This window comes from Prinia subflava, chromosome 25 (genome assembly GCF_021018805.1).
Source record: "Prinia subflava isolate CZ2003 ecotype Zambia chromosome 25, Cam_Psub_1.2, whole genome shotgun sequence".
NCBI lineage: Eukaryota > Metazoa > Chordata > Aves > Passeriformes > Cisticolidae > Prinia > Prinia subflava.
The window spans coordinates 1,900,153-1,914,507 of NC_086271.1; the positions used below are offsets into that span (position 1 = coordinate 1,900,153).

The following is a 14,355-nucleotide window of genomic DNA, read 5'->3' on the forward strand; positions in this document are numbered from 1 at the left end:
GTATGGTGTGAGAAGTCTGCTTCCTCCATCCTTGTCCTTCATAACAATCCCTCAGAACTTGCAAATTAAAAGCCCATCCCCTTCTTCCTTTATAAATCCACCCCACCCATGTTATGCACGCAGCAGATTGTGAATCTGTTGTGACAGATTAAAAAAAAAAATAAGCTACAGGAAACATACAAGTAATAAAGCAAAACACACAAGTTTGGATGAGACTGACCACACGCCAAGTTCTTCAAACTCAAAGTAATTGCTGTGACATTTTAGGTTCCTTTTATGAGGAGAAGGCATGGACAGCCTGTTGCTGTTTGGGAAGGGGGAAATTAATGGGCACTCCCTTAAGGAAACAGGGACAGCTGACTAAAGCTGAACTTCAGCTCAGCAGTACCACAGCACTTGTGCGTGTTGGCCCTCCCTACTTCTCCCAGGCTCTGAATCAAATCTCTCCCAGTGCAGCAGCTCCAGCGTTCACTTTTCATGCAGTCCACGTGTAACCAGAGAGGAGAGTGCTCCAGCATTTTGCCATCTTCTCCCTCTCGGGGACAGATGACTCCCTCAGTAGCCAAACCCTCCCTGTTACCACATAAGGCTGGCATTGCTTGTTTTTAACTGGTCTGCTCCTCAGATTAACTCAGGAACCATTTAATGTGATGACTCGTCATGGTAAGAGAAAGTCCAACCTCAAAGATGCTTTCTAGATTTACTTCTTTATTTCTTTATTTCAGCATTCTGGGGTGCAGTGCCAGCTCCTGACCCTCGCCTTTCCTTACTCTCTGAACAAACCTAACATCCCTCTCTGGGAAATACACCTCATGTGGTTCTGATGACTTCCAATTTTACTTTGTGCCAACAGTTAGATGTACAGTGCTGACCTTCCAGAAGGATATTTCAATGGAGAAACATTGAAACAAGGATTTCATCACCTAGTACTTTAAAATCCATTTGTGCAAGAGCCTCCCTGAAGAATGTAAATGAGTGGAAATCCACAAGTCTAACAATACCATCAAATATAGATGTGCAAGACCTCGATGAAGTTTCAGCACGTTACAGGAATTCTCACACCATATCCAAAAACCAGCAGTAGTAATGAAATTTTTATTATAAAACTGCAAAGAGCCATAGGTTGCTTAGTATTGGTTTCCTCTTTGTCCCAGTTTCCAAGTGGTAATTTAGAAGTCGACTGCAAAAAATCAGGCTTTTAAATTAATATTTTTATATCTATACCAGTTACCCTGCTTGCCATAAAGATCCTTATGATTACTGCAGCTGGCCTCCTGCATAATCTAGATTATGAAATTTCACCGAGGGAGACCTGAGTCAAACCTGTAACACACAACAAGAAGTTATGAGCTTTGCTTGAAAAACAAACTACGGGAAAACAACCACATTTGTAAATAAGACCGTTCCATGTAAACTACTACTAAATTCACTACTTTTTAGGCTTAACTACTCAAGCCTCACCTCTCAATCAATCTACATCTATGTGGGACAGATTATAAAGGTTTTGGTTTCAAATAACCACTTGAAGCCACAGGTCAACTATAACATAAAACATTTAAATCTGATTTCCCTTCCAGTTATATTCCTTGAGGCAGAGTCATTCCTCAAACTTTACATTGTCATTTCAAAACTAAATGCCACCGAGCTACTTCACTTCACTTTGTGAGGGAGGTTTTCCAGACATCAAATTGTTCTGGAGCTCTTTTCAGAGCCCTTTTCGGTTTGCCAGCATCTTTTCCATGACAATTCATGGACACCAAAACTGGATTCAGTACTGCAGTAACCAAAGGATCCACACTATACATATGTTTTGCTGTTTATACACCCGACAATCATATTGTCTTCTCTGAGCCACCACTTTTGGCAGCTTACGTTTAACTGCCTGTCAACCATGGCAATTTAGTTTGTTTCCAATGTCGTCTACATGCTGATTTCCATACTTTTCACTCCAATCATCTGCACACTTCACATGTTACAGTTTTCTCCTCTTTTAAATTATCTGTGAAGATACTAAATTGATTCAAAAAAACATCCTTTTCATTTTCTTCAAACAGATCAAGTAGAAAATTATTTATTACATCTGTTTTTCTTATATTCCTCTGTATGTTGAGTTTTAGCCTGCTGTTATTACACTTCCAAATATTTTAAGTAGGGCATCAGTGCCAAGTCTTAAGCATCTGAGGATGATATATTCAGCAGTTTGTCAAGTGAAGCTGTAATCTCATAAAGCAAACTGAGCTTGACAACTCCCATCTTTCAGTGATGTTACAATCAATACCATGTTTATTAACTTCTCAGGTCGCCTGGAGACTTAGTAAATCAATTTTTCTATCCTTCCCCTTTAATCCAGCTAAATAAAATAGACTTTAAAGGGAAACATCTTCCTCTAGGCACTATCACCACACTTGTGAAGCCATTTCTGTGCTGTTCAGCCAGGAGAACTATGAGAACTTAATCTAAAAAGTCAATTTTTTACGAGTCAAACTTCTGGCACGTACCTTGAGGAATATGAGCAAGGTTATAGTAATCATCTGTTAAATTAACGGAAAGGAAAATATTACTGTAAAGCTCAGTGGCAACAAAATGTGAGGAAATCAACTGAATGCAAAAAATTGGCTTGTGCATCAAGTGACAGCTAAAATATGTTAGTATTTCACAGCAAATAAAAACACTAGCATTTCAGAAGAAAAGTACCCCAATGAATTAAAGTAATTAAAGCCTCTTTCCTCTGTTTCCCTCCCCCCCCAAAACCACAATGTTGACTTTTCCCGAAAACCTCCAAAATTAAAAATTTCCAGTGAACTTCTCAGCAAGATTCCCAGGCTAACACACTTCTTGGGAAACCAAACAGCAGCAGCAGTGACAAAATCTACCTCTAGTCTCTGGCGAGGCTGTCGGAGCTTGTCTTAAAGAGAGAGGGAGAATTTTGCACAGAAATCTGAATGTGAAGTTTCTGGCTGCTGTTTCTGTGCTTAAGCTTAGGCCACCCACATAGGGGACAAGAACTGAAGGCATTACGACAAATGGCAATTATAAAAACAAATTATTGAGTTTGAAATTGGAGGGTCAAAGGAAAGCAAAGCTGCTATTTCATTTAAAACAAATACAGAAGGGAAACTGAGGAAGAGGAAAAGAAAGCAGAGAAAGGTAAGGAAGGAGAAAATGGAGACAGGGAACTTAGGCAGAAGACGTATTACAATTGCTGATTAAAATGTTGAAATAGCACAAAATGTATTGTATTCAATTAAACAACTCTCATTTTGAAACTGGTTTGATTAGAGACAGCAATAAGCAATTTAGATTGTTTTAACTGAAACAATTTTTCCTCTCAGACCTGTTTCTGCTGCTGATTTACATAGTGCTCTTTGCTTGTGCAGCAAAGTTGGGTCAGCTTCACATTCTGCAACAGCACTGCTGTGTTGCATGGTTTACATCAGCTACATAAAATGTGTTAGTATTACATGAAGGCAAAAACAAGCAACTAACACTATAATGGAAAACAAATACGTCAGAAAAGTCGCAGATAGGCCACCCTTTACAATGAAATTTAAATGAAAAAAGTTCAAGAACCAAAACATATCATTACACTGAACAGGTACCTTTAAGTTCAAAGCCTAGAACAAAGCGAAATAAATATGATGACCCTTGCTAAATAACTTAATCCGTTTTACATGAGAGGGAACTGAACAGCCCTACAAAGGCTGGAGAAAGAAATATAAATATAAATGTTTCTGAGCAGAGCTTACTCCAGTATCGGGCAGTGCGATTATACCAGATTACATCAAGGTTTTTCTTCTGGCATCTGTCAGGCATAGTAACCAACACTGCTGTGGAATCTGCCCCCTATTTGCCAGTCTCATTGGTTAGACAGCCTCCAGCATTCTTATGATATAGATATTTTAGAGGTCACTACCTCAAAAAATTGGTACAACACCAGAAACAGATTTACAAACTATTTATTAAGGTCAAATTTACTGAATTAATGGGGACTAGAACTGTTTTCAAAGGGCATGTTTGCAGGGTGGGGGATCAACAGTGGTATTTCCAAAATGGCATAAAAATAGGAGATATTAAAAAAATAAGTAATCCGGGCAGCCTTAAAGCAGCAGCAACTGTTGTACTGATAAACAGGGCATACCAGAATTTCAAAAAGGTTCATTAGGAATAAGCACCCCAGAAAAAACAAGCAAGAGGGACTGGTGTCACCAGAAAAATGCAGCAAGGTCTTCTAGTCAGGCTGGAGGAGAAACTTTTGGTAGAGTTACAAGGGCAACTATTAAAACCCAAGAAAACACTCTCCAGAACTCCCATCTTTTACTCACAAAATACACACCAGGAAGCATCCTACACACACCAAAGTTCCCTCTTCTGTTCTGAAGGTGTGCATTTTCCATTCCTACCAAAATAAGCTTTATGGGCAAATTCGCAGCCTGTAACTGATGATTAAAATAAAAGTATGTTATCACTGCAATTCTTTCTGCCTCTTCTCTTTGTGTGCTCACAAGAAATAACTTCTTCCCACATTTTTTCCCAACACAACACTGTCCGTAGGTGAAGTCCAGATCCCCAAGTTGTTCACACACTTAGGCCTCAAGACCTCCAAACTGCTTAAGCAGATATATTGCCTTTGGAAAAATATTTTATCAACTTAAGAAGAAATGCAACATTCAGAAAAACAACGTTCTAATTCTGAATAAGGCAAGTCATGAAATCACAATAACACAGCGCCACTGGAGACTGTATCTTGTGTCTGGCAACTGACATGAGAAAGTGAAATGAGTAAGGAAGCCAACATTTCTGAGCTTAAGCCTTCAAAAGTGATACTGCCCAGTCAGTCAGAACAGATAAAAATTATATTAGAAATGAAAATTAATATATCAGAAGAACTGAGTTAAAGCCTGAGCAACCCAGTGCTGTGCTACCATCTGCAAGTGTAATAGTATATACTAACTGAACTGTATAAAACCCAAAAGCCCCTCAGAAATTAAAAGCAGTAGCTGAGTTTCCATCCTTTTAAAAGGTTACAATAATTAGAAATACAATCCCCACAGCAACACATTTTGGAATCTTAATTTTTTTCCACCTGAGAGCCTCTTGTTCACTAGAGAAGACCAAGGAATTTTCATCTTTGCAAAACTGTTCCTTAAAACCACAGACTTGTAGCTGTTTTGGAAATATTTTTGTATTAGCTCTGGCATTTAGGCCAATAACTGGAAAAGGAGACAATGCTGTTAACATTTAAAATAGTGGAAAAATATGTTGCTTTGTTTCTTCCAAGAAGAGCCTCTATTATAATTAAGGTTCTACTAACATTTCCTTCAGGAAATGTCTCACACACACGGCCAGCTGCTGGCCCTGCTCCTCCTGGTCTCAGTCCCACGAGACATCCAAGTTATGTGCCTCATTCTGATCAAGCAGGCAGTCCCACTAGAGTGCACAGGACTCTTTACCTGCTTAATTATAGGCAACCACTTTGGTACCCAGCTGAATCAGGGCCTTTCATACTATTTTGATTTACCCTGCAATGGAAGCCATAATGGAAAAACCTCAGAAGCAAAAAGGAAGAACAAAACCCCAAATTAACAAATTTAGAAAATTTTCATAATGCACCTCACTTAGGCAAATCTAATTTGAATTCTTCTATCTGGTTGAAGTATTGCCCTTGCTGTTTCCACAGACCACTATCCCTCACGTAGACTCATAAATAAGCTAAATTTTAACAACAAAGAATTCTGCTCCGCTTTTGAAAGTAAAAGGTTCTTTATTAGAAAGCAGAGACTGATTTTTCCAGCAGACAATGGATTTCTTCAAAGATGCCAATGGTATCTGAATCAAACTCAGCCAGGAGGCAGCAATTTCAGAAAAACTAGGTTTGAAATTTATTACTCCCTTTTCCATCAATTTCCACCAGTCCCTCAAATGCACCGTTTTTACAACTACAAAAATACATGTTCTTTGTAAACAGGAACAATGACTGGCTGTCCCAAAGGAAGAAAAAGACTCACTAATCTCTCCTCAGGCAGAATAAACAAAGTTCTTCATCTCTGAAAGCTGTCAGTAAGATACTAATGGATGAATAGAAAAATAATCTCAGCCTGAAAAAAGCCAACAAACAAATCAGCACCCCAAAATCCTTCTAAACCAGATAAAAGGTTGCTCTTCCCTGTTTGGTGTCTCTGATACACTTCAGCAATGTAGACAAAATATCCTAACAAACCCAACTTGCACTGGTAATTCTGTGATCAGCCAACAGCACTTGGAAGGAAAGACTAATCTGAAATGAATCTGCTAAACACTGCATGGAATAACTAATAAAATGCACCCATAGTTAAAAGGACATTTTGATGGTACCTCAGTAAAAAGTGTCACACCCCCCTGAAACGTCATATTTATTCACAAAAGAACAAATGCTCAGCCACAGAAACCACATATTTCTGAAAGCATCCACAGTGTAGACTTACCATGTAAAAACTGTGTCTTCTTCCAGAAGTATCAGTAAAAAAAAAAATAATTATAAGACTCCTATTACAATAGTGAAAATGCAATTGGGTTTTGTCTCCCTGGGGATTTAGATTGCTCCAGGACAAACACTGTGGTAACCAATAACCGATTGTGTATTATTGAAAATAACAAACAGTCCAGTACAGCATAATGACCGCCTTTGATGGAAGTCAGTGACAAAGACCTGGGATGAAGAGCACTGAAGCCATTCAAAGCAGCCCCAGCTCTGCAGAACACACTTAAGCAGCAGGCAAGCACAGGGTGGGAGAGGCTTTCAACTTGGCTACATTTTATGTAAAAGCCAAGTAAACTCTCAAGGCATGTGCTGTGCTTTTTGCTGCCACAAACCTTGCAACTAACCTGCGCAGCTTATTTTTTCCACAAGCAAGCAAGCAAGCAAGCCTCCAGCGAGTCTCATGTTCATCAGAGCTACAAACTGCTGTAAGGGCAAGTTATTAACATATGCTTTTTGTCAAATGAGGTTCTCAGAAGAGTCTAAGACACTGATTAACAAACTGTGTAACTCCCCCATCCCCTTCCTCCCGTTTTAAACCAGAGTCACGGCAGGTTTGGGTTTTGGTTCTTGTGGTTTGTACAGGTAAATCTGAACAGGGTCTGGAGCAAGAGAGCAGCTCTGCTCACGGGGGAAGGCAAGCTGGCAGCTTCCAGCCACCCACCACTGCCTAACTTGTAGGAGCAGATGGAGAATGACTTCTGGATGGACAGAGGCTCATTTCTGCATGCCTTTAAAAACTTAGGAAACTATCACATTCCGCAGAGGCATCAAGTGTGATGCATGTCCCAGTGCAGGCACACAGTGTATATGATATACTGCTTCCCCCTTTACTTAGGTCTTCTACCGTTTTGAAACTCATCAGTAAGTGAAATATGTCTGCAGAAAAGTTCATACATGATATATATCTCTCAAACTCAGTCTGGTTCCCACACATATCCCATCGATAACCTGAAGGGGAAGCATGCCAGTGCATACACCTCTCATAGCCCTTCACCAAAGCTACATTCCCACTCGCCCACGCACTCCACACCTTCACAGCCAGCACCCAGGGCAGCCCTGGGGCTTTGTCCAGCCATCCCCTCTGCTGCACGGCCGAGCTGGCTGAACAAACACGGGAGCCAACCTGCGGCACTCATCGCAGGGTAATGTATGCAATTACGCTAATCTGCCAAGAAGGCTGCCAGTGGAAACCAAATACGAGAGCGTCAGCATTCCTGACTAGCGTGCCACGCTGCGGCCCGGCACAACAGCGAAAAGCTCCTTAACATACCAAATGCGCCTCGGCACGGCCAGGGCTGTCGCCTGCCTCCGCTCCGGGAAGGAGTCAGGGCCCCCACCCTGCAGCGAACCTCGTGCGGGTTCAACAGCGAGGCCAAGGGGCCAGAGCTGACCGCCCCAGGCTCCGAACGAAGAGAGGGCTCCCAGCTGCAGGTAATGAGACTGTCATTGGCACAGAGACCAGACTGCGGCCCCGAGGGAAGCGCTGTGGGTCTGTCCTGAGTGCTACCTACACATCGGCCATTCGGTGCACAAACCACTGAAGTGGCATCACTCCCCTCCTTACCAAGGTGACCACCAGGCTTTTGTGGTTATCCCAAACCACAGCTGGAGGGAGCTGGCAAGGCGTCATCCGATGAAACCTGTCCTATTGCCTCTCCAGTTCCTTAGCCAGATCCAAACCTCCACCTTCTCCCATATCTCAACCACCCTAGCCAGACAAAACAGCCAGGCTATCCCAGCAATTGTAAAGATATCCTTGATTCAGCAGCCTTACCCCCAATTTCTTTTTTCCACGAAATAAGAAAAGCAATGTTTTCTGCTCATAACAGACCAGTGGATCCGTGTACTGGCATGTCAAATGCTTACAGTAAAACAAACCCCCCAAAGTTAAAAACCTCACGGTGCATTTACAAGACTGTTTAAGATGGTCAGTGTAAGAGGGAAATAGGCTCTTCTGTTTTCCATGAGAATATGCAATGCAAGATCCTAAAGCTTTTCACTGAAAGAACTACTGCGATTGCCACTGGCTATCTGATTAAACTGCATTTACTGTCTGTCAGTTTAAACACAAACCTATGCCCTATCAAGAATGACTCAGATTAAAACCAACATGTTAAAAGCACAAAATAAATACTACACCCGAGGAAGTAAGGCCTAGGCAGTTAACACCTTTTCACCACAAAAATATGCTCATTAACTTGGGCCGACGACGAAGCTGCCTGAGAAACTGAAGGAAACTTATTTGTGCTTCTTTCCTACTTACAGACAGAAACCAGCCACCAGAAACAGGAAAAAAAAGAGGGGTAAATAGAAAAAAAAAAAAAAAAGAAAAAAGAAAAAAAGGAAGAGGAACAAATACACAAGAAGTTTCCAAACCTTTTCATCTTGTAAAGTCTCCCTGCACTAAAAAAAAAAAAATAGTAATAACCAAGTTTCCATAAACCACAAATTTTGCATCGAGACTTAAACACATCAGTAATATTTATGTTGCATTAACGCCTGATTTACACCAGTCCAAAAGAAAACTTTCAGCGTGAAAACTGAAAAGGAGAAACAAACAAACAAACCTCTCAAAGCGCTCAGCGCCCTGCCCTGCTTTCAGTCCCCGAGGAAGGGGCTGCGACCCGGGCCACACGGGCGCGCTGAGGAGGAGGAGGAGGAGCCCCGGGGTGCGCTACTCCCAGCGGGTTCCGCAGGGGCTTCGCCGAGCCTGGCGGGGCCGGGGGTACTCGAAGCACCTCGCAGGGAGCCCCCAGCGCCCAGCAGCGGCCGTGCCCGCACCGCAGCGCTGCCCCCGGACAGCCCGCCCTTCCCGGCCACGGCAGCAGCTGTCAGCCGGCACCCAGCCCACCGCGGAGCTTCCCCGGACACGCCGCCGCCCGCCGCTGTCCCGGGCGCCGCCCCCGGGGGCTCCCCGCGGTGAACGCTCGCTTCCTCCCGCTGCCCCGCCGCCCCCCGGTGTGGCACCACGGGCCGCGGCCCCGCTCAGCCCGCTGCCCCCCTGTTCCCCCCCGGCCGCGCAGGTGGCACCGCGCCGCCCCCGTGCCCCGCGTACCTGTTCGCCGCCCCTTCGCCGGGTGCGCTCCTGGAGAAGAAGCGAGAGAAAGTGCTGTGCCAGGAGGGGCCGGCCCGCCGCCGGCTGCCCCCGCCGGACATCCCCGGCACCGGACGGGACGGGAGACGCCGCCAGCAGCCGCCCGGCACCGAGTCCCCGCGGCGGCGGCGGGCGGGAGGCGGCGAACGCGTCCCTCCGCCCCGGGGAGGAGCCGCCGCTCCGCGCCCCCGCCCCTGCCGTGCCGCCGGCGGGGCGGGCCGGGCCGGGCCGGGACAGCCGCGCTCGGAGGCGGGGGGTGGCTGTGGCAGCGGCAGGAAGAGATGGGGGAGCCCCATCCGTGCCCCGGCGGGCGGGGATGGCCCGGCCCCGCCGAGCGCCCGGGGCTGCGGGGGGGAAGCGATGGCCATGAGGGGGAGGGAGCGCAGCTCGCTGCCCGCCGCCCCCGCGCTGGGAGAGTGGCGCGTTGGTTTGGTTTGGGTTCGTTGCTCTTTTTGGTTTGTTTTTAAGTTAATGGGTCATAATTAGTGTGCACAAAGAAAAAAGATCAGAGGTAAAAAACAAAACAAAACCAAAACAACACACCAAGACAAAGAATAAACAAACAAACAAAACCTCTGAAGAAAAATGTTAGGCAGCCTTGAGAATCTACAGTCGTGACTGAGTGCAAACGCCAGCGCCACCCTCCCGCTTTGTAAATCGGGCCAGCTGTGAGGTCCCGCACTCGTTTGTCCATGCAAAGTCAGAACTGGCTTCGAGCTGTCCCGGGCACAGCGGGGCTGCCACAGCCTCTGTGCCTGCTGCCCCGCGCTCTAACATGGGCAGCGAACAAAGGTAGCAGGGACCGGGGCTCCACCTCTCCCCTCTCTCTGTCGCTTGAGGGTACGTCCAGAGCACGCTTGCTGACAAAAAGTGCCTTGGAAGAAAGGGGTTCTCCTGCCTTTTAAAAAGTTGACTTCCTAGAAAGGAGTTTGGTTTAATTTTTTGTTTGATTTTGAGCTTTTTAATACCAAAGCCTTCATTTTTTTTCCCTCTAAGAGTTGTGGCCACCCTTAACATCAAACTGTACCTACAGATGACCTTGCCATTGCAACAGCACAGTGACAAATATCATCCTCGTTTTATAGACCGAGGTGATGCACAAACCCTTACTGATTCAGAGTGTGAGCTACTGGTAAAATAGACCAACCTTGACACACGGATTTTAAATTCAAAACCACACTTTCTCACCTTTGTGAGCATCTCTGCTGTTCTTTGTGACTGCCTCCACCTTACGCCCTTCTAGCAGCTCCTTTTTGCTTTGTGCCATCTCACAGAACTGTGGAATGGTTGAGGCTGAAAGGGACCTTAGAAGTCACCTGGTGCAATCCCCTGCCCAACCAGGACCACCTGGAGCAGATTGCCCAGGACTTACTGTCTGCTTTTCTGTCCTCTTTTTCCTACCTCAGCTGTGAACAATTCTTTAAGAAATGTGCAAACAGCTCTGCTGTGTATAGTGCAAGTCTCATATAGCTTTGATGTGGAATTTAAAAACACAGACACAGCTGGATATTGGACACACACTTAAATTTTTAACCAGTCAGAACTGGGACTAGCTGGTTGGATCACAGGTTACAAAAAGCAGCTTTCTCATGGAATAGTAACCAGTCACAAACCTTACTCAGGGGACCAGCACTTAGTACACAAGGTTCTGTCCAGTTTTCAGTGTCCAGACAAGGAGCAGACACTTCTCTCAGTGATACAGATGTCCTGAGGTTTGCACAAAGCCATGAAATGTTTCAATCCAGAACAGTATAGAGGAAAACAAGAAACCACTCTAAAAAGAGTACTTACACATAATCACCAATTCTCACAGAAATGGCAATCAGAGTAAAAACTGCAAAATGTAACAGCAGTTCCCAGTGGAACATTATAGAGGAGACACTCCTTCTGACATTCAAAACAGAAGTAATTAGGCTCCAAAACCAAATTAGAAAAGTAGCAATTTATTAGGACTGCACAAACAAGCTGCAGGGAGGCTCAGGCTCTCTGTGACTTTATTAATTTTAATTCTTCTTTGCCACATACATGTCACAGCTTCCCTACCTATTGCTTAAGTAAGATCTAATCCCTAAGCTGTAGCAAACCTGAATATAATAATTAGCATTTATAAAGCATCCGGTGTCTTCAAAGGGTTTAAGCATTAATTAATCCTGGTAATCACCTCAGGATGTAGTTAAGTATAATATGGTGAGTGGTTTGCACAGAGAGGCAGAGGCAGTCAGAACACCTTGCTGCATCCAAAGGCTGTCCACATGTGCCCAGAGGGGCACCACAGGGCAGCACGAGGCATTACCAGGGCTCTGCTTGTCCAAGAACAAAGAACCAACCTAATCAGAAATGCTAATCCCAAACAGTAACATTTTATGCTCAAATCTGTTCCTCCTTTCTTCACTGCATCTAAAAGCAGAAAATACAGGAATGTACCAAATGACAGTTCCACTGCAGGCAAATAATGAAAATATTAAAACTAATCAGCATACTAAAACTGTATCAATATAAAAGATGAACATGGCACAGGTTAGAGAATCCCTTTCTGGGTTTTTTTGTACCCTGGAGTAATTGAGAGTATCACATGACCTAAGAGTAAATAATTTTGACACTTTTTTTTAAAAATTTAAAATAATAAAAGAGGAACTCACATTTAGCCACCTACACCTCCAGCAAAAGGGGCAAAGGGAAGCTTTTACTCGAAGCTGCAATGTGGCAGGTGGCCTCACACATTAGCACAGCTGCCAGCACTAACAGCAGCACCCACACGTGCAAGCCAAAACAGATGGGGCAAACAGGTTCCTCTCTGCTCAGATTAAAGTGCTCACATGTGGCCCACAGGAGGTAACGGGGCAACACCAAAGGCAGGGAGAAACCATTAAAACACACTTGCAGAGGGATAGAATTGCATAGAAGAGGAAAATGTCAAGCAATAGCTCTCAATACATGTTTTTCATAATTCATCCTGCCTAGAGTGTCACTTGAATGTCGAGCAAGAGAAGAGAGGGTGCTGTGCCTATTCCACATCCACTTAATTTTTCTGCTGCAATTCTGACTATAATGGTTGTGCAGAAGGGAAACCTCCCCCTTTCTTCTTGCTGATTTAGAGTGAGCAGATGGTGAAATTTTAATTGTGCTTTTTGTATTTCCTCCTTTTGATGGGTCCTTAAAATCTTGAGTCAAATCTTTTGCTTTGTTTGGATACCAAAAATGAAAGCAAATTTCCATCATGCTGGTTTAGGAGGAACCCTCCTTTCACACCCTTCTTTTAAAACTTTCCTGATACATTAAAGTAATAACTAGGGGAGAAATGTATTCTTAAAACCTCCAAAGGAAACATTTTGCCTGCAAGAACATTTCACACAATTATTAAATGAAAGCAACACCCTCAAACTGTTTCCATTGTTGAACCACTACAATAGGAAGTGCTCTTGTTTGGAGGTGCAACTCTGCTATGCAAAAGCAAAGTTCAGTTTTCCATTTTATACATCTTAATGCATTCATCTATCAAAATATTTTATATAGCTCTGCTACTTTTTCCTGTTAATAAGAACTCTCATTTTCCAGGCTCTCACAGAATATGTCTGCAGGTAGATGTGGCTTAAATAGCAACAGTATTTAATAATGAACAGGCCTGCACCTTTTTCCTTTCCAGTCTATATTACAGCAAGGTTTTGAATAGGTGCCATAAATCCATGAATTAATACATACACATAAAAGAGTCATGGTGTGTAATGTTTGCTAGCCATTTTTCACAGTGTTCATTGTCCAGATGTTGAAACAAATACTGGTGACTTTTAAATATTTAAAATGAACACAACCAACAGAATGGAAGAGTTGGGTCTTGGCTATGTTATTACACAGATAAAGGATGTTAGCAAGGATTTCTAGGATTATTTTCTATCTAGCCATGACCTCCTGCTGTAAAGTATGTGCTGTGCAGCTTCCAGCAATCCTCCTCCTTTAACTGTAAACACACAGTTCTTCCATTTGATTTACTGAAAATGGTTTAAAAGAGCCACATGGCCAGCTGCTATTGTTCAAATGCCTTCATGTCTGGAGAAGACAGCTGGAAGTTACTCATGGGGTTAAACAGCAGCTTCTGAGACCCATAACTGTGTTCTTTATTATTTTGGCTAAGATTTATGCACCGTGCTACTTATGGCCAAAGTTCAGTCTAGGAATTAAAATCTTTTTAAATTAAATCATCTTTTTGGAAAGCTGTTTCTGTTTGTTTTCCACTCTATTTGTTTTTCACTAGTAAAATTGTGACATTTACACCTAGCCAGTAGCAAAAGTGCTAAATGGGGAAACTAACTGTGAAGTACAAAATAAGAAACCACCAACCCACCTACAGAATCTTTCTTGAAGCAGACTTTTGCTGCACCTGGGCACGGAACAAAAAACACTCAGAACCCCCATACTGTGGTGGGATGTATGTACCTAATTACAAAAGATTTGACAACCTTCAGCTGATTAGCACAGCTTGTCTGGGAGGCTTCCCAAAGACGTTTTTGACAGCACCTCATAACAATTCAACTTGTGTGAATCCAAATAAAGATTAGGCTCACTTGTCCTCTTACCAAGTTAATGATTGCAAAGCACCTTTCCCTAACTGGAGCTCAGGAAAGTCTGCACTTTACGTAATGAGGGCTCTGTAAAACCACTCTGCTCTGAGTCTGCTCACCTGCTAAGACAATCTGTCTCTTCGCCATCAGCCTTCCACAAAAAATTGTGGTTAAACAAAGTGCTTCAA

At 43.5% G+C, this 14,355-nt stretch overlaps 1 protein-coding gene across 1 annotated transcript in view; it reads right to left on the bottom strand.

Moving 5' to 3' along the window:
- The window catches only part of CRYBG3 (crystallin beta-gamma domain containing 3), an 81,157-nt gene extending 71,325 nt beyond the window's left edge, over positions 1-9,832 (bottom strand). The window contains exon 1 of the mRNA XM_063419409.1: positions 9,573-9,832. Coding sequence (XP_063275479.1) covers positions 9,573-9,673 — 101 coding nt within the window. The 5' untranslated portion in view covers positions 9,674-9,832. The remainder of the gene's footprint in view (positions 1-9,572) is intronic.
- Between the last annotated feature and the right edge of the window lie 4,523 nt (positions 9,833-14,355).